We start from the raw sequence: 21,106 nt of genomic DNA on the forward strand, positions 1-21,106 counted from the left end.
CTGTCAGTAGATTCCAATTTAACTACTCTGCTATCCCAAACAGATTATTGGACTCATCATGTTCAAATCACTGATTTTGTTATGTCATCCTATATATATATATGTAATCAGGCACATCACTGGCTCTGCTCCCTGGGCATCCATGCATAAGGTTATTCTCTGCAGAGATTGGGGTCTCATGCCATGACTATGATGCTTTGCCTTGAAAAGTGGCAATGCTTACAGGATGCATTTACATCGTTTGATATATTTCTTTGTTGTGATGAAGAGGGACAGGCAATTTTGTCCCAAAGCTTTTCTGCTTCAGTTTTTAGGCATCTGCAGCAGTATGGATGTCATTTACCAGCACATCTGTAATACCTCTTGTGCAGTGCTGGAAAATCTGGGCAAAGCAAACAAGAATGATCAAGCAGGATTCAAGAGTGCATGTTGTCTTGCCAGGGCAGCAATATTACTAGATGCCTTGCCTCTTGGGAAAGAAATACTGCCTCTGATTGTTGGCTGTTGATGGTCTCACTCCTGTGAAATTATTTCTGTGTCCTTTCAGTTGCTGGTAGTTCGTTCATTTTTTTTTTGTTTGTCATACTATAAAATGTGGCAAATGATTTTACTAGCGTAAGCACTTACAGGTGTTGCAATAATGGCTTTCAAGCTCCATAGCACTCCTTCTCATGGTAAATCTGCCCCCTTAGCATGAAGGCCTTTTAAAATGTTCTTTTGCCATAGATTTGACTAATTGTTCCATTGTCTGTTGCAAAGTGTACTGTTATAACCACAGCACGTACACTTATTTTCTGTAGACCTGGAAAGAATTAAAACCGGTTTATTTTGTTAATCTATAAATTCTGAGAACTGTTGTAGTGAGAATTGCCCTCCATCCAGTTGGCTTTCCAAACCCTTAAGAGCAAGGTAGTGCTATGTTATCTTCCTGTACTAGAATATTGCTTTGTAGCCTTGCAGTGTGCTGCTGTTAAGGTTTTACTACTCCGCAGAGATCCTGGGCTCATAGATCTCTCATTCACAAGGACCCCTTCTACATAATGCCCTGATTGATGGCAATCAGGAAGCATTAACGTATGATATTTCTGATAAGGGGATTTAGAGCTATTGTGGTATTACCATAAAAACAGCTCTTTCCCTCAGTACTATTAGTCTGTGTGGAACAGTAGTGATCAGAACTGTTATCCCACGGGCAATGTGTGATTGGCAACACTGATCACCTGCAGGTGCATTTGTACAGAAGTCCTCTGTGCATAATTCCCCTGTCAGTATTTCTTATTGAGTCACAAACAGTTTGTTAAAGCTTTATCATCCTTGGAACAAGAATGCTAAAGTTTGGGGTTTTAGCTGGAGCTGTATACCTGTCCCAAACCTTTGAGTTCTGTTTCAGCAGCTGTCTAGCAACTTGTATGCCTTCTAGATTGGCCTTATTAACTAGTATATGGTTCTCGTTCTACAAGAAACTGAGGTATATCCTTGTAAATTCCCCAAATCTGATGGCTTACTCTAGCAGAAGGTAAGATGGAAAAAATGAAATACTCCCCTCCAGAGAGTCAGAAACATTAAAAACAATAAAACAAACAGGCAATATGCCTATAGAAAAAGAACGGTCTGCTGTGAACCAGCAGCTGCACTAATCAACTAATTTTGTCTGAATTAGGTTTAAATTCCTTTAGCTCCATGCAATACATTACCAGCCTCAGTCACTGATTCTGTTAGGACTAAAATGGAAATGAGAGATGGGAGAGGTGTTCAGGTTCTTGTCTGAACATGTAAGCACCAAATTGTGTAGGGATTCTGGGTCCAGTGTACAAGCCCTGACCCCAACTTCATCATGCACACTTCCCTCATTCAGTCCCTGACCTTCTCTTGTGTAGGGAAGGTCTGTGTAGGAATTCTCCTCATGTGAATGCAAGCACAACTCTCTTTGTGATCAATCATCTACAAGTGAATGTGGGTAGAATCCCTATAGAAGATGGGAAGGTTTGGATACTGAGCAGGGAAGAAGCGTGTGCAGTGACATTGAGGGTCAAGCTTGCATGCATGCTTCTGTCCCTCTATGTGGTTTAGTACTTTTGTACTCATGCCTATACACAGTTGGAGTTGGGTGTTATCAACTCCTGATGACATAGCACTCCAAAAACACTGAATAATCTTGTGCAGTGGTTTCTCGTAGATGTCAGACACCATGAGGCACAGAATTGAACTTTTCTCCCTTGTTGGATATTCTTCAGTAATGTTAATTTAAATTTGATATGTATATTTTAAACACTGTTGTGCACCACCCTAAAATGATGTTAAGAGTGGTACAGAAATGTGTTGTATATATATTAAGCTCTGCTTTCCTGCAGCTTTCCTAGCAAAAGGACAGTACATATTGAAAATGAGGATTTGTTCTGGTGTTACTTAAATACAGTAACCTTAAATGGATTTGTGTTGATGTGCAGTGACATTGACTTAAACCTTCGCTGTGGACAGAACCCTGATTTACTTTTGTATACTTTGGTTTATAATTGTATTTTGAGTGCTACTATGACTTCTCTCTCCTTTCTCCTCCTTATCAAAACCAAAAGCTTCTGGTAGCTAAATTAATTACTTAGTATTTAAATTTTAATATTTGGTTGTATGAAAAGGAAAATGGAAGTAGTTTGCACACACAACTAAATTAGGCAGATCTTCTAAGCATCCAAATGATCCTTTCACCTAGGTATCTGAAGGGTTGATTAATGATAGAATCAGAAACGGTATCTGCCTTTGACTTTAAGATAAAAATATTGGAATTCCACGGAAACCTGTTAGATATTGTTTTATTCATTACTTAACCTAGAGGGAGGCGGGGTCCTAGCTGAGCAGCTCAGGCTTGTGACAGTTTGGCCACATCTATCCCAAGGTTATCAGGGTGGGGACAAGCCATTTGAATTCTTTGACATGTCACTGATGTTTGAGTCCTGGGAATCTTGTCTTAGCAAGATGGTGAGCTATGCTCTTGTTATATGTGTGTTATTTTGGGGTATTTAAGTAACTAGCCATAATGCCCCCCCCCAAATTAGTCATACTATGATGATGTCAATATTATTTGTATGAATTTTCAGTATCCTAGGAGTAGCAGACTTTGGGAGCAGTGTATGTTTTTGTAAACAGGTTCTGGATGTTCAGCCTTGTAGCTGCAGAAGACAATTAGCAGGACATCAGTTTACTTTTTTGTAGGATCTGGGGTGTCTGTTTCCCTATAGGTTGTTTTTTCTCAGGTTTATTTAAAAGCACGAGTATTTCATATTACCAGTATCCTGCAATGTGCTAGAAGATTGGGAGCAATTAATGCCCAACACCTGTGTAATGTGATTTCTAAGACAAATTGCTTTATCTTTAGCAGGTGCAAATGGCAAAGCTTACAATCTATTTATTCTTTTTTGTTTCAGCTTCTCTCAGCTTCTAAATTCTTTTCTTTTCCTTTTTCATTCATTAACATTTTGTAGAAAGGTCTTGTAGGTGGTTTATTTATGACACAGACAGGAATTCAGAGATGCTGATAGATTATTTTTTTGCTCGGTATTATGTTGCCTCTATATTTATCTTGTATAGCTGAATCTATATTAAAGATGACATACCAAGATCAGTGAATGATGGAGAAAGGGAGAGAGATACTTCATCATCTTCAGAAATTGGTGTTCTTACGTAATGCCAAGCCTTTGTATTGCACCGTTCTGTATTTCCTCTTTTGTGGCAAACTGCAGTTGTAAGCCATGATCAAACCATGGTTTGCATTTCAGATTGCAGACAAACTTTGGTTTGCACAAACTGTTTTTGCCTATTTGGATGTAACTGCAAACTGGTTTGCCACAAAAGAGGATGTGTAACAGTGTGCAAGGGGAGGAAGGTGTGTACATGCCCAAGGCTCTGTTTGAATTGAGCCAGTGTCTAGGAACTAAAAAGCCTTAGGTCAAGCCTTTTTGCTATCTAATATTCTTTCATTGGTTTTAGAGGGTCTTTCTTGAATTCATGTTTGGACTTATTCCAAAACTAGTATTGCAGTGCCTTTGTTGAGTTTGCTAAGTAATTTGATTAATTTCCCATAATTTTACTTGAGTGATTACTTCTGAAGTATTCTCTGCTCTTACCATAATCACAGTTTGTGATAAATGTACAAATATCCACATTAAATTTTCAGCTATCAGGTTTGACAAGTTCTTTGATTCAGGGCTGAGAGGAAGGGCTTTAAAACTATGAAGCACTTCTAAAATTGCAGCTGAGGAGCCCAGAGTTTAACAGTCCAATCCTAAACATGCTTAATAATAATAATAATCTTACTGAATTCTTTGAGACCTTCCTCTTACAAAGTAAGCTTCATTTTCAAACATTTGACAGTGATGGGTAGAAGATACTGGAGACTTTCACATTTGTCTTGAGATGAACACTGTTCATATTGGAAGACAAAAATAGAAAAACTGTATTTCTTCATGCAGAACCACTTGTCAGCAAGAAAAGAAACCTAACACAGCTGTGGAAGTCTGTTCGACCCAATGTAAAAAATATCCTTTATTACTGACGCAAAATTCTGCACACTTCTTCTAGCCTTAAAATATGCACCAGCGGCTTTGTGGCTTTTTGACTAATCTTCTTTTACTTCAAAAATACACTGACAGAATATTGGCTCTGCGTGTATTTTTGGAGTTAACATGATCCCTTCATTTTTTCTGTTTTCTATTAATATTTATAAACTCTTCTTGGAAACCCAACAGCCACAGGTATGGGTTTTCTTTATGGTGTTATCAATGCAGGCAATAAAAGGAGAAAGACAATCACCAGCCTAAACTTAACTCTAGAAGAATATAGTTGCTTTATGTTACGTAGCATAACTAATATTATCCTTCTGCATTTCATAGGAATATAATACAGTTTTATGCAGGAATTTATAAACAACCACAGAAATAGACATACAGTTATTGTAATATAAGAGACAGATGGTCTTGATTAATAGCTTTAAAAAAATCTAGTTGCTTTAGGTGCAATTGTTTAGAGTATCCTGCCCTGTTACCTCCATCTAGATTAGATCCTTCATGGAAAGTATATTATTGCATTAGCTTTATGTTCACTACTCTGTATAAATGCATTTAATCAGTGCTGTAAGAGAGAGAAAGTTTTCAATTGATATAAAATGTGGCAAAATTCCTTCCCAATTTTTTTTTGGCAGAGAGAGACTGAGAACACACAGCATTGAATCATCAGGAAAATTGAAGATTTCCCCTGAACAACATTGGGATTTTACTGCGGAGGACTTGAAAGATCTTGGAGAAATTGGACGAGGCGCTTATGGTTCTGTCAACAAAATGGTCCACAAACCAAGTGGGCAAATTATGGCTGTTAAAGTAGGTGATGCCCGTAATTATTCTTGTACTTTCCAACTGCAGGGGCAATATATAGTGGATAATTTAATATCCATCCATCTTGCGCTCAGCAGTTGTTTTCTTTCCCCCGCTATCTGTATATTTTGCCTTGTAGTTTAGTGTTATTAAATACTTAACTGGTTTGTAAAATTATGGGTTATAAAATTTAAGGAGAACATCTAATATACGTAAGCTTCTTTTTAACACAAACTGTATATATACTGAGACCCTTTATCTCTAGGTTCCTGGTTTTAAATCCAGCTCAGGTTTATTATTCTTAAATGCACTTTTGCAGTGGACAGGTCAGGGTCCTTTGTGAAACAAGCTAGTTGCCTTGCTACAGTAGTTTTCATTTTTCCTACTTATCTACTTGCACCAGTGTGTTTTCAAACTGCTAGGTTGGCAGGAGCCTCGGACAAAGCAACAGGAACTCACCCCATCATGTGGATTCGAACTGTCGACCTTCCATTCGGCAAGCCCAAGAGGCACAGTGGTTTTGACCACAGCACCACCTGCGTCCCACTCATTTCTTGTAATACTCTTTTAACAACACTAGGCTATAAAATAACTTGAAGTGAAGGCAGAATTGAGCCCTGTACTCAGTCTAGTTATCAACAAATATACTGGCATGTTTCAGAACATGTAGGCCACTAGTCATCAAGTATAATAGGAGTAGAAGAGGGCGTGACCCGTATGCTTTATGGAATATTAAATGTTCTTCACCCTGCTTTTTCCAGCATCTGTGTCTGTGAGCTACATAAGTGACTTCTGGCCTACAAGGAATCCATTCTGTCTTGTTCCCTCCTCTCCCTGAATTTGTAGGGTGGCACATGCCATATTTTTTTCTGTGTAGCCATGCATCTGCTGAGTCCTGTTGAGGGTCAATATTTGGGTTTTCCATAGCAACAAATTAAGGTTTGTTACCAAGTAAATAGGTTGGTACCAACAAGGAGTTGCGTCCAGTGTGGACTGCTTCACACTTTGATTAGCCAGGTTTCGCTTGTGTATGCTGCAGTATAGCACACAAAGTATGAATGCAGAGGTGGACATTTGTAAACACAATGGACAGGCTACCTGAGAGACACATCACATTGCATCTCCCTGATACATCTTTAGTGGGTCCTTGGAACATTTAAGGATTCACATAGCTTCCATGTTGACCTCAGCAACTGTCATACATTTATCTGTATGATAGACACAATTGCCATATTCAAACTTTGCTATTATGGTGCTGTTTAATCCATTCCCATGTATTCAGTAATAAATACTAAATAATAATAAATTATGGGAGGAATTCAGCATTCCTCTATTATAATGATTCTCTCAGCTTGCCATACAGGACGATCTCCTCCCTGCCCCCAGATATGCTTTTCTGGAGGTTCCCACAATCACTGGAACCAGTTTGATCTTCCCAGGATCACTCTACCTTGATTTGTGCTCAGCTTGTGTTTTCTGTGGGAAGTCTTGATAATAGGTGGGTGTTTTATGGTAAAATGATGCTGGAAAAAGATTCTATATAGATGGCCAGTAAAATAAAAGTAAAAGAAAAGAAATAATTCTAAAATTCCATAGACAAAATTCTACAGAAAATAGGAAGGTCAGGCAGATACCAGCAGCCACTGAAGAAAGGGAAATATGGTAAAGAAATATTAGGAGAGGAATTCCGGAGAAGAAAATGGGAGCAAAGTCAGAAAACTCTGGAGATAAACTGCGTTTTTGCAGGGCTCTTGAAATCAAGGAGAGCACAATGGCAAGTGCTTTGCATATTTGGTCATGGGATTCCTTGGGAATACAAAGATTGGATAATGTATTGTATACAAAGGCTAGGAATAGTTCCAAGCTGAAGGGAATTGTGAAGGTTAGGGGGCATTGGCCTATATGCAGCTTAGGTATTGCCCAGAGAGTTAAGAAACACTGGAAAAAGGAAAAACAGATGGAGTGTGTTATATTTGCAGTTGTGTTTTAGAGTTCCCATTTCATCTTCTGTGTAACAGGCAGTTCTTTACTTGGATCATTCTGTTCTGCCCATCACTTCCTAAGCAAACAGTTGAGCTGCTTACTATTTGTACTCTGGAATGTGTAATGGCTTTACAGCTGTGGAATAATTGTGCCCAGAAGAATTGTATAGTGTCTCCAGAACAAAGCAGAACCGTCCCATGCCTGCTATTATAACTTTCTCAAGTGGTTTTGGTCAGCATTTGTTTGGTGGGGGAGGGTATTTTTGTTACTCTTAACAGTTAGCATATAGAGATCCATATTGTTATGCTATAACTAGGGATATTTTTGTAAAGTGTCTTCTTGGGGCCACATTACGTGCTAATGTTCAAAGCATTTTTTATTGTGTGCTTAGAATTGACCTTTTTCTTTAGAAAAACAGGGGTGTGGGTGTTCATGCTGATTTTCGATTGGGGCTGGAAGAGAGGTTAGCTGTTTAGCCCTGCACTGTTTTCCCTGGAAAATCACTCTATACAGAAGCTTTTTTGCCCCAGAAGGTGATAGCAAATTGTGGGTAGTACTGGAGGAGGTTGCCTAGAAAATAGCAATGGGTAAAGGATCAAAATCTGGATTAGGATTAGGATCCACTGCAGTTAACTTTTCTAAAAGGAGAGACATGACACAGTGCCTAAAAACACTTTTAATGTGCCATGCAGTTTGGCCCTTAGTCACAGATTGGCTACCAACGTGTCATATTCTTTATGGAGGGGGTGGGGGACCTTAGGCCAAGGGACCAAATATGGTCCTTAGTAATCTTTCCAGACCATGCTTCCTCTCCAAGCCACACCTGTGGCCAGCCTTGCACTGCGGCCTACTCAAATGTTTTTGTTAGGCTGGAATGTGTCCCATGAATTGAGTCCTGAACTGAAGAAAATACTGCCTAATAAAAGGGAATATTCATCCTCAAATATGGATCGTTGCATGATAATGATAGCTTAAGTCAGCCTTCCCCAACTTGCTGTCTTCCTATCATCCTAAACTACTGGACAAGGTGTGGTGGTTAGACTTCTGGACTAGTACCTTGGAGATCAGGTTTGAATCCTTCCTCAGGCATGTAACTCTTTGGTTGTCCTTGAGCTAGTTGCTGTTCTTCAGCCTAACCTTCCTTACAGGTTAGAGGTTATTTATTTTTCTTAAAAATCACCTGAGCTGATTAAAATGGTTCAGATGACATGTCAAAGCCCATGGGTTTGGCCTGGAGTGTGGAAGGAGTTAAGCAGGTGCTTTTGAACAGTACATGGTTCATGTGGGTGAGCCCATAATAAGATATTAATGTGACATGCAAACACAACTAGTTCTGTTTACTTTAATTATGATATCTCTTCCTTTCTTATTCTTTCAGAGAATTCGTTCGACAGTGGATGAAAAGGAACAGAAACAGCTTTTAATGGATTTGGATGTAGTTATGCGAAGTAGTGATTGCCCATATATTGTTCAGTTTTATGGAGCACTCTTCAGAGAGGTGGGCACTCAAAATCTGCTTAGTTTGTAACAGATTTAGTTAATACGTTTTATGACGTTTTAATGGGTAATGAAGCACATTAACTGAAGGGCAGGCAGTATACAATTTGCAAGGGTAAACTAGTTTGGTGGGGGAGATGCAGGTAAAGAAAACATTAGCACTGCTTTATCTCTAAAATGCCTATTTCATTTCAGTGCTTCTCAAAAGGTTCATTATAATCATGTGTTATACACTTGTGGCTTTCAAACTTTCTACCTTTTATTACATTTCACTTTTATCACATTCCTCCTCTTAAGGAGGTTGGGATGGTGCACATGGTTCTCCCCCATTTTTATCACAACAACCCTGCCCGGTAGGTTAAACTGAGATATAATAGCTGGCCCAAGATATTGAGAAGCCTAGTAAGCATCTGACTACTCCAGGGGTCACGAGGAATGCAATGCCATTGTATTTTGGGGTGGACAATTGCTATTGTATTCGAATGTCACATGCCACCTAACTACCGTATATACTCACGTATAAGCTGACTTTTTCAGCACATTTTTAATGCTGAAAAAGCCCCCCCCCCTTGGCTTATACTCGAATGAGGGTCCCACCTGAGCGCATTTTCAGCAACCCCTCGTCGGAGCAAGCTGTTTGCTGCCGCCGCTCGTGCTGCCACTGCTCTGCCAAGCACGGCTCCTGTGCCTGCCCTTGCGAGTGGCAGAGGTTGTTGGTGGTGGTGGAAGAGGAATGAGCAGCCTGAAAGCAGCCCTTTTGGGCTGCTCGTTCTTCCTCCGACGCTGCTGCCACCAGCCTCTGCCCTCGGTAGGCAGAGAGACTGGAGGGGCTGGGGGAGAGAGAGAAGCCCCCTCTGCCGTGTGCGCATGCGCATACACACTCTCCGGCCCACTAGGAGGTTTGTGGTGTGGTGAACCGGCTTATACTTGAGTCAATAGGTTTTCCCAGTTTTTTGTGGTAAAATTAGGTGCCTCGGCTTATATTCAGGTCGGCTTTTACTTGAGTACATATGGTAATTGATTAGATCAATTGTAATTTGACAAAAGAGGAAGCAGAATATTTTGTGAGGCAGACCAACTTGAAGTTTGTTCACAGAAATATGTATGTTCTGCTTTGTCTCTCTTCGTAAGGCAAAGGTTTGCATCGGTGTTGGTTTGTATATCTGAGGACCTTCTTTTCTATGCTTCCCTTTCCATCACAGCTTAGCAAGAGTTGCACATTGACCACCCCATATGTGTATTTCAGATTAACAATAATAAAGCATGTCTTGCTTACTGCTTTTTTATTCTTAGGGTGACTGTTGGATCTGTATGGAGCTCATGTCTACCTCGTTTGATAAATTTTACAAATATGTATATAGTGTATTAGATGACGTTATTCCAGAAGAAATTCTAGGCAAAATCACTTTAGCTGTAAGTATTCTTTCTATTCTCACTGCTGCCTTTTTTGTGTGTGCACACTTCTGCTTAGATTTTCAAATCCAGGATCTAGGCGGGAGATGATTTGACTTATTTAGGCTTGTTGCTGTGAAACCTAACGGTTTACCATATACTGCTCAGTCTCTGCCAGGGCGGCTTCAGAATTTTTTTTTCTTCTGGTGGTGGAGGGGCACAGAATGTACAAAATATACTTCTAGGTGGGTGGGTTGTGTCCCACATGCTAAGATCTCTGAAAGAAAAATAGCAGTAGATGCCAATGACAGGAGTCCAGCAACGGGGAGGCAAGAGTGGGGGTGAGCTCCTTGGTTGGGGAGTGCACTGCCCCCTATCCCAGCACCACCCATGGCCCCTGCTAGCACAAGCAGGAAACAAACCATGGTCTTACACAACCATTTCTATTACATTTTGTTTGCATTAGCTACACTGTAACATGGTATAGCTATTAAATGTTTAAAGGGATGCGCCTGCATTTCTGCCTTATAAGCTGTCTGAGATGCATCTTTAAATTGTTTGGCTTTGGATTGTGTAATAGGAGGCATATTACTATTTTTGTTCTCAATAAAATTTCTCTTTCTCTCCTAGACTGTGAAAGCACTAAACCACTTAAAAGAAAACTTGAAAATCATTCACAGAGGTAGGCTTTTCTGGATTTGTCTTTCTTACTGTGTGGTATGCCTGTCACACGCAGTTCTTCCTGAGCGTGCCTGTAGATTATGCAAAATACATTTGTGAGCCGACTATTTGGGGTATTCCACATGATCATTTTATGTTTCACTATGTCCGTGTGAGCTTTGGTTCTCTTGGGCTACCAGTTGGAGGCTGACATTAGGACGGAGCCAATTGACAACACTCATTGGGTGTTCCATTTTTTAAGTCACAAGTTTCTGTGTGCAGAACAGGGGTATAGTCCTATGGGAGGGGGTTTCTCCCATTTAAGTCTCTCACACACCAAAGCTGCTGCCATTGGTTGGTTGCTTGGCTGGCTGAGGTGCCTAGTTTGTTACTCCTTAACAAGCCAGGATTTGTAAGCCAACAACAAACCATGGTTTAAGGCTGGCTAGTGATCCTGGTTTGTAAGGGAGCAACAAACCGAGATCCTGAGTTCGGATATCATGGGAAGCAAGCTCGAATCCAGGTTCCTGATTTATTTCTCCTGTTAATTCCAGAGTGGGAGTGACTCTACTTTCTGTGACATGCAGTTGCTGTCTTTAGTCGTAACTTTGTGTCTGACGCTATGTAACTTTCAGCAGTTAGAAACTGAAGTGCTTTGGTTGCAGCTTATCTGCTTAAATATGTTTCTGTTTGCCCACATCTGTTGCAGATATTAAACCTTCCAATATTCTTCTGGACAGAAACGGAAATATTAAACTCTGTGATTTCGGCATTAGTGGACAACTTGTAGACTCCATTGCCAAAACCAGAGATGCTGGCTGCCGGCCCTACATGGCAGTAAGTGGGATTTGAAAACTTATATGTGATGGGTGAGGTGTGAATAGAAATGGAATCCTTTCTTTTACTTGCTTTGTTGTAAAGGCAGAAGGTAAATATTTTGTACATGAATGGCTGAGGTTGAAATCATTCTTCAGCTTCACAAGCTAAAACTTAGATGAAGTTAGCTTGATGTGAGGCTTCTCCAGCTTAATCTTAGTACATTACATCACTGCACACCCAAGGTGTGAACAGCTTTTCTTGCAGTAATCAAATCTCTTTCATGCTTTAGTAACCTGGTCCCTCTACTGGCGAAGGTATTGGAAGCATCCATTTTCTATGTGTTTGCATTTAGATGGTCATTTGTAGGAGGAATCTATAATGAGCTAGTAAAACCCTGTGGCTCCTACCAGAGCTTTTCCTGGGAAGAAGAGGCTCAGGAATAGAGTGAGGACATTTTGGGCCATGATGGTTACCATACAAAGGTGCAGGGAAACGGGGAACATACAGTTCAGTGAAATTCCTTTTGAGTAAATTAAGTCTGAGAATTGCTTAGTTACATTCTGATGAGGATGTTGGTGCCTTGTGGTAGCACGGATCAATAAAATACAGCTTTAGTTCCCAAATGTGGCAGAATAATTGACTAGTCTAAGAGGGATGCCCCCTATTGCCATTTAAATAACAGACAGATGGTTACACAAGATTTCCAAAAATACAGATTCTTTTGCCATTTGTTCTTAGTTGGATGTGTTAGTTTTTTTAAGGAGAAGTGATGCCAGATTCAAAGCCACAGATAGCAGAGAAACAAAGCATATTCTTTCAGAAATACTGGCACCAGCCAAGTGAGACTAATACACTTGAGTTGTGACATTAATAGCAGATGCTTTTGCCAAGCAGAACCAGATTGGACAAAAGTGCTGCAAAAGATTGAATGGTTCAGTACAATCCTAACAATACAACATCATAAAATGCACAAATAAAATAAGAGGGTAATTTTATATAGAATAATATCTAGACTTTAGGCACCTGAAACATTGAAATACGTTTAATACTTCACTGTGATGAAACTTGTATATAATAATTGTCCATGGCTTCCAAGCAGGAACCATGGGATCTAATTATCCTGAGAAGACTCATATTAAGGGCTTTCAGTTCAGACTCCAGATTCAGTACTTTGGAAAACAGTCCGCCTCAGTCAAAGATGCTTAAGGGGCTGCCTAATTTGGCTCAGTGTTTATCCAAGTCCAATTCCTTCCTACCCCTTCACTAGTGAGAAATCAAAAATTTCAGAAGGATAGCTGCAGTGATTTCTCCTCAAGGCCAGTCTTTGCAGTTTTGGGGTGGGTAAAAAAGGAATCTCTTAAATCTCCCCTAATGTTTGCTTCATTTGCATAATTCATACCTTGTTGCAGGATTCTGATTTGCTTTAAATAGAGTACATGCAGCCCTGCATTAGGATTAGGATCATGGAAGGGACAGTTGGTGTTAAATGAATCCTTCTCCATATCCCACTTCAGTAAATTTTTGTCTTTTTCTTATATAACTGATATTCTTCCTCTAATTTCAGCCAGAGAGGATAGACCCCAGTGCATCCAGGCAAGGATATGATGTCCGCTCTGATGTCTGGAGCTTAGGGATTACATTGGTAAGTGAGAAATGCTAAGGGCTTTGCATGCTGCTGGAGATAAAACCCTAAAGCAGCTTGTGAAGCAGCTTTAGAAGAAGTAAAAGCTAAACTGGCATTACTCTTGTGAACATGTACGCTGTGATAGGGCCTGCATTTCCTCCCTGAATAACAGACCTGGCTCAGCTTTCCTCTGCTATGCAGTTTGGCTTCCGTGGCTACTTTTTATCAGCAGTGACTTTACTCTGTTACTAGGGGGCAGCAATGCATGCTAAACCTCAAAAGAACCATGCTTTAAGCTAGGAAATCTGTTCCTTGCTGCCCCTTTAGAGCCAATGCAAGCCCAGACTTCCTAGGTTTGGACCACTGAAGAAAGCAAACTTAGTAGGAGTGGAGAAGAGTGTATTGAAGCAGAAAGGTAGAAACCAAGGGTTCGGTCTAATCAGAGACAATTCCAGATTCGAAGGGGCTGTTACCCTCTCTGGGCACATACACCCTTAGCATTAGCCTAGTAGTCACCCCCAAAGTGGAGCTGACTAGGGGTGGGGACAGGTGGCAATGGTATTGAAGGGGGAAACCAGGAACTCCAGCTACCACCTCCTTCATTTCCCTGGAATGCCTCTGGGCCCTGCCCTAGCGTGTACAGTGGACGCTCGGGTTGCGAATGTGATCCATGCGGGAAGCACGTTCGCAACCCGCAGCGCCGCATCTGCACACGTGCAAGTTGCAATTTGGCGCTTCTGCACATGTGCAAAGCACGATTTAGTGCTTCTGCGCAAGCACTGAAACCCAGAAGTAACCTGTTCTGGTACTTCCGGTTTTGGCGCAGTGCATAACCCAAAGCTTCTGTAACCCGAGGTATGACTAGTATGTTTATGAGGAATGGGTAGACATTGTTTCCACTGCCTTTTTTATGGGAAGCTTGAGGTCCGTCAACTGGAGACAAATGCAAAATGGGGGCTTGGGTTAATGCAGAACACACACACTATTATTTCATGTGTTTTAAAGGTCAAGTACTTGCCTGCTGTTTTGTGAACATTTTAAATTTAATTGAAGCAGCTGGTAAGTTGCCCACTGTCTCCCCAGCAGTTGCCTGCACACCTCGTATGATTCTTCTTCTTTTTAACAAAAGAAGTGGAAAGCATTGCAGCTCTTCTACAGCAGCAAGATAGAATTTCTCCCCTATCTGTGGAAAGCAGACTTGTGGGCTTTTCACAAATGGTAAAGTGTGTTTAAGGGGCTCTTCATCTGAATACATCCAGCTGCAAAGACAAGGAAAAAAAGAATGTTTGTGGGGAGCAGGGGGCATTAGGATGCAGAGGGTTGAGCTCTTTTAAGTTGCTACAATGTCTGGGAATCTCTTTTGAGTACCGGAACTATTATTTCTCAGGTACAAGCCATCTCCTGCTTTCCCCCAAGCTTTCTTGATTTCAGCTGGCTAATTTGGGAGGGTTGCTATTGTTAAACCATAAGGAGTTGGAAACCTTGCACAGAGCTTCTGCTGGTGGGGCTTGTTTGGAGAATCCTCGCTCCCAGCCTCCTGTCCCCATGAACTTTACAATGTCTAATCTAGCCCATGTTGTTCCTTTTCCTTTCGGTGTAGTATGAACTGGCCACAGGACGGTTCCCCTATCCCAAATGGAATAGTGTATTTGATCAACTGACACAAGTAGTCAAAGGAGACCCACCACAGCTGAGTAACTCAGAGGAACGGGAGTTCTCCCAAAGTTTTATCAACTTTGTCAACTTGTGGTGAGTATGCCTCGCTCTGGGGCTCTTCAGGGCATTAGTAAGTGGTTCTGGCTCAGGCTTCCAACTCTGTCCCTCAGCAACTTGCATGTGGCAGCAACATCCAAGAGTATTCATGTTGCTGGAAATGGTGCATTTTTCCTCCACTGAGGATGAAAGTGGGTTGGGGGGAGAAAGCTGCAGTATGAAGAGCCACTTGCAAGCCTTAAATTAATGCCACATTTCCTGCATGTGTGATGGAAGTGGTGGCTTGGAGAGATTTAGACATGTCCTTCCCTAGTTGAGTTGCCACTCAGCGTGAAGGCAACGCAGATCTTCCTTACTGACTTCTCACATTTGACAAATAGCACTGGGATGGTAGGGAGGCCTTTCCTCAGGCTGTGTCTGTAGCAAGACCTTTTGTAGCCCCTAATTACATCTTGGAGATCCGTTTGTTGTTGCCTCCTCAATATATGATAGAGGGAGCAGCGATTGCATCAAATAGAGTGCACACTGTAAACTGCAGAATATATCTTTGTAGTGCCTCCTGCTGGGAGTTTGCCTACCTGCAGGTTTGTAGCTGTGATATTTTAAATGAATCTTGATAAGCTGTGTTTGCCTCATTGCAGCACAATTATTACATTGTCCTGTGGATAAAACGAAGTGGATCTGAGTCGGTTGCTCTTGTTACATTTAGCACACCAGAATGGGCTCAGGAAGCGTTATGTGAGCAATTTAACATCGTTTAGTATATTAGTCTACATCAGTGGTGATTTGGAGCCTTGCAGGAGCTAGAATAGCTAAAGATACCTTTAAGATGAAACAATTGCCTTTGAGGCTATAATCACACAAAAGAGAAAGCGGAGGAGTGGTATTTAAAGGAGAATGATCAATGTACATTTTACAAACTGATTAAAGCAAGAGTCGCTTCAAATTCACTACAGTGTTGATGTGCTGCCACCTGTTGGTTTGACATATTTCTGCAGTGTTTTTAAAATGCAGTTAATTAGCCTCTTGAGCTGATTTCTTAGAGGCAAATGGGCAGGACCAGACTGTCTTTAGTTCAGTGATGTTCTTTCCTCCTTAGAAAGGTGGGGAGCAGGTTTTGTGTTAAGTAGCCAAGGCCCTTGAAAAGCAACTGTGGCATTTTCCTCTCTGCTGAGCTCTCTATATTCATTTATGGCTGGTTATGGTAGTGCAAGAAGGATCTTTTTTAAGAATCCCCCTGTGTTTGTTTATGAATGGTTAATTTCATGCTGCACAGGTCTTGAGAAATAAGGAAAAGGAAACTTCCCTGATGCCAGGAAGTTGTTGAAAGGCTGTGTACTTCCTGCATTCAGAATTTTAAAACAATGGAGTGAGAGACGTACTGATAGGTTGCAGACTTCAGAGTGCTTCTGGTTATATTGCAGCATTTTCTTGGTTACCTGCAGACCAAGAACAGTCCTGGGATTCCCAATACCTACAACATACTCTGAGCCTAATAGGCAATACAAAGGTGAAAATACAGTGTCCAGGGCTTCTGCATAGTTTGGTAGAAAGAGGAATTTCAATAGTGCATCTTGTCTTGCGTGGCTCATCTGCTGAAATTCCCAGTCCTATACAGCTTGCAGAAGCCCTGTCCTCTTTTTAAAATTTATTTCTTTACCTGATTGCCCTGGGTGAAAGAGACGGCAGGTCACTATCACTGTATGAGTTGGTTTTATAGCCACAGCCTTTGGACAGAGAGGTGACTTAAATGACCATTAATGATCATCATCATTCATATAGGTGCATTCATGCGATAGAATTGCAGTCTCTGACAGTGTGCAGTGTCTTAACTGCCCAACACTTAATTTCAGATGTTTTTCTGCTAATGTTCTGTCACCCTAATCCTCTTACTGATCTTTTTAGCCTTACAAAGGACGAGTCCAAAAGGCCAAAGTATAAGGAGCTTCTGGTGAGTATGATGGGATATGTGAATGCATGAGACTAGAACTGGCTAAGACTTTAAGGACTTTAAAGACTTTTAACTCTTTTGAAGCTTGGTATTATTATTATTATTATTATTATTATTATTATTATTATTATACCCCACCCATCTGACTGGGCTGCCCCAGCCACTCTGGGCAGCTTCCAACAGATATTATTGGGCATTCTGTAGCAGCACCCATTGCTATTCCCATTTTGTGAGATATGAGCTGCATTCTACCTGTTTAGTGCAAACAGTGAGGCTGGGCTTGCTATTTTGTCTTTTGCTGTGGTGAGCAATGAAGCAAGCCCACATTTAGTTATTTAGTTCATTCAGGGGTTGTGTTGTGTATCTAGAGAATTAAAGTTTTTTTTTGCAATTGCACAACATATTTAATTGGTATAATTAAAATTTGATTTTGGGATTTGTCTGCTTCACCAATTATCCATTTCCTCCCAAACGTAAGGCCAAGGGATGTACTGTACCCCACCTGCCTTCTCTGTGTGTATATGCCCATGTTGATGCTTGGAGCCCTTCTACTGAATCTTGTGAGCTGGTACCTCAGCGCAGCAACTCATAACACCTGTTAAGTGTTAAGTTGCATGGAAGTACCTTTGGGAGCTCACACGTCTTCGGGAGGCACCTTCTGTGCTCCAAAAGTGAGACTATATTTTGTTCCCTTCTCTTCTACCAGAAACATCCCTTCATCCTAATGTATGAGGAGCGAACAGTGGACGTTGCGTGCTATGTTTGTAAAATCCTGGATCAAATGCCAACGACTCCGAGCTCTCCAATGTATGTCGATTGATACTGCTGCTACATCAAAACTCTAGTGCAAATGCTGAGAAAAAGCAAGATGTACAGAATCTCCACCCCGTATTGCAGTGTTTTAACGCTCGCCCAGACACCATGTGCAATAATGTTGGTGTTTTTCTTCCATTCTGTCTGTATATTATTGTCACTTATAAAGTGCATCCATGTAATAATACCTGATCACAGTGTTAGTGTCAGTCAAAGAGAGACCTCATTTTGCTCTTTTTGTGGACATATTCATAAAATGTGGAAATAAGTAACATTTTATTTGTTGACCATGATTGGATAGCACCTAAAGTTAATTTCTAGACTCAGAGACTTCTCAGCAGCTACTGGAATGATTTTATTCTCTCAAACTCTTCCAATTGTTACAGATAATATAAAAGAAAGGAAGTTAGGCATTGGCCTATCTGATTCTGAACATAAACTGCTTGGGGAGAAAGAAACTTTTATGCAGCCAAATGAGCTACTTTTACCTTCTGAAGCCAACAAAGGCAAAGAGGGGATAATATATAAATATATATATAAATATATTTCTTCACAAAGTGCAATAGATTAATTGATTTGAAATTCTGTTGCTTTTCAGTCACAATATGTTTTGAAGACAATTGTGGCTCAGCAGAACTTCATATTTCAGAGGGAGAAAGAAGTGATCATGTAAAATGGACTATGTCTTTACCAAAAAATAAAAATAAAAATGCATTGCATTGCATTGAAAGGAGCTAACAATTAAACTCATGAGAGTATGAGTTTGAACTCATGGAGAATAATGTATTGTTTCATTTTCCAAGCAAGCCACTCTTCAGTAGAACTAGGTGTCCTGTAAATTGTTACCTGGTGAGATAAGACTTTTACCTGAGGAATTATTAAACTACTCAGTTGAATTTAACTGGCTTGTGACCCCTGATTTCCAACTCATGGCTAAACTTTCACCATTGAAAGGGTACGGGACAGTTCGCAGTTGTGAAGAGCTATTTTACATTGTTAATAATTATTTGTAATTTATCTCCATCAAACTTTTCATGTTTTCCAGTTGCATAGAAACTTCCCACAGAGCTCCAGATATGACTTGGATTTCTGATATTAACCATCAGATCAAATAAACTCCCCATATCCCCATCAGTTGGATAGTTGGGCTTCCAAAATCATTACAAAGAGGATGCTAAATATGTTTGCTTTCATTTTGTGGATGAATTCGTTTATTAGAATTTCCTAACACAACGGTAACTAAGAGAACTGGAATGTTAAGTTCTTAAATGCATGTGACAGAAAAAAGGAAACCCAGAGGTTATATTGCCAGACCGGGGAGTGGGGTGGGGGAGCCCTTTAAACAATTATATTGTCAACTCAACTGCATCCAGTATGATCTTATCTTCTAAGTCACAAGGGGGAGGAAGTAGTGTTTTTTAAAATCCAAAGTTATTTGTAATCTCAGTAACTGTCACTTTTTAACATGTAATACTAGAATTGTAAGGGAATTAAGCTTTACCATTGAGTGGGTCAGCGATAACAAGACCCTGTTACTATAACCAGTTAACTTAATTTTCTCTAGTATACCAGCTGATTAATAGGATTTGGGGGCAAAAACTTGGTCAACACCATAAGAGATAATGTATTGAAATGGGAACCAGTTGGGACCAGGGCCATTCCAAGACATTTTGCTGCCTGAGGCAAATGACAAGTGCAGAAGCTGACCAAACTGCCAGGTAAGCACCCACCACCTGAGCGGCTGTTTCACTTGCCCAATGGTAGGCAAAGTCCCTGGTTGGGACTGTTTTAATGTAGTAATTATTCATTGTAATCCACTCAGGTGGAAGATTTTCAATCTCATCCAGATGTTCCCAAACTCTATATGCATATCTCCTGGCTTTTCCTCTTTGTGCCTGCTGGAAATTGAATAGTAATTAGAGCTCCCTTCATTTTGCATTCTATTCTCACGTACGTTAGCAGTGCATTTCCATTCGGTCAACCGCAAATGGAGGTAGCTCCTATTCAGGCTCAGTGGATGTCTGAGAGAAACTGACTGTTCTAGCATATTAATCATAGATTGATATATTAAAGGTGCAGCATTTATATTACAGTATATGTTTATAAAGATGTATAGTGTTCAGAAGCTGTGAAAATAGTGTAAGAACTGTACATTGTGAGCTCTGGTTTAATTTTTTTCTTGTACCATAGAAAAAAATGTAAAGTTTATTGAGAAGCTGATGTGCAGGGGATATTGCCTTATTGTCTGTAAGTAAAATGGAGTTTGACAACATGATAGCTTCTAAGAGCTTCCAACTATTTTATCCTCTCCTGGTTTGACATCCTCTTCTATTTAAAATACTCTACATGGAATCAAAGTGTTAATGTAATAGGTTCTCCCCCACCCCCCGCCTGCAGGTCAGTTGTAATAAATCAAGGATCCGAATATGATCTTGCTATAAGGTCAGACATGATGATGGGGAAATCAATAAATGCAAAATGAAATTTTAAAATGCCATCTTTCTCTGGCCAAGTTTTCCTATTTATTGATGTTTGCAAGAAGGACCAAAAGGGATGGTGGGACTTTGAGGGGGTGCCCCTGAAATACAAGAGGCTCAGCTGATCCTGACCATTGTTTGACCTTTAAACAATTTTTTTACTCCCCTGAACAAATTACTTTGTTTGCTGTCTATGCATTTTACACAGTGGTACCCCCATGCTGACTGCAAGCTTTTTAATCTAGCAGAGCTTCCATCAGTAGAATGGGGAGGGGTGTGCTTTTTGTTATTCCCCCACAGTCTCCTATGCCATCTCACGCACTGTTCTGAAGGGTTCCCCCAACCCTATGGAGTATGTTTTGGGGGACTTCAGGTTGGAAGGAGGAACTGCCAAAAATTGCCTCTCACCCCATTCTGCTGCTGGAAGCCTTTGCTGGATCAAAGAGCTTTCTATCAGCGTATGGGAGAAATCATTGGATAATATTTTTCATCTTTAGCTACTACTGTATTTGAGGTCTGACATTACCACATGAATGACCCAGTTACTTGGGTCATGCATGGCGTATAACACTTGTGCATCCTAGATTTGAATTTGCCTTTTGGGCAACAGCATCACGTTGCTGATTTATGTTATATTTGTAATTTAACACAAAAGATATCTCTCATCAGTAGCCCTGCCCAACAAGGTAGCTGCCATTTGGGACTTTTGCTTCTTGTTCCATCTGTTTTGTATTTTTATGTTACTGGTTTCAATAAATTCATTGAAATCATTTTGAACTAAATTCTCATACGTTCTCCAGACCATTACCAGCCTCTT

The 21,106-nt window shown here is 40.5% G+C and overlaps 1 protein-coding gene across 17 annotated transcripts in view; it reads left to right on the forward strand.

The window, feature by feature from the left end:
* Positions 1-20,309, forward strand: part of MAP2K4 (mitogen-activated protein kinase kinase 4) — a 47,772-nt gene extending 27,463 nt beyond the window's left edge. For all 17 annotated transcript variants that reach the window (XM_079966087.1, XM_079966079.1, XM_079966090.1 and 14 more), the window contains 9 exons: positions 5,192-5,366; positions 8,722-8,841; positions 10,134-10,253; positions 10,863-10,914; positions 11,602-11,729; positions 13,276-13,353; positions 14,936-15,084; positions 16,954-16,999; positions 17,706-20,309. In XM_079966087.1, coding sequence (XP_079822213.1) covers positions 5,192-5,366; positions 8,722-8,841; positions 10,134-10,253; positions 10,863-10,914; positions 11,602-11,729; positions 13,276-13,353; positions 14,936-15,084; positions 16,954-16,999; positions 17,706-17,819 — 982 coding nt within the window. In that variant the 3' untranslated portion in view covers positions 17,820-20,309. The remainder of the gene's footprint in view (positions 1-5,191; positions 5,367-8,721; positions 8,842-10,133; positions 10,254-10,862; positions 10,915-11,601; positions 11,730-13,275; positions 13,354-14,935; positions 15,085-16,953; positions 17,000-17,705) is intronic.
* The last annotated feature ends 797 nt before the right edge of the window (positions 20,310-21,106 follow it).

The sequence above is a fragment of the Podarcis cretensis genome (assembly GCF_951804945.1).
Source record: "Podarcis cretensis genome assembly, chromosome: 2".
Taxonomy (NCBI): domain Eukaryota; kingdom Metazoa; phylum Chordata; class Lepidosauria; order Squamata; family Lacertidae; genus Podarcis; species Podarcis cretensis.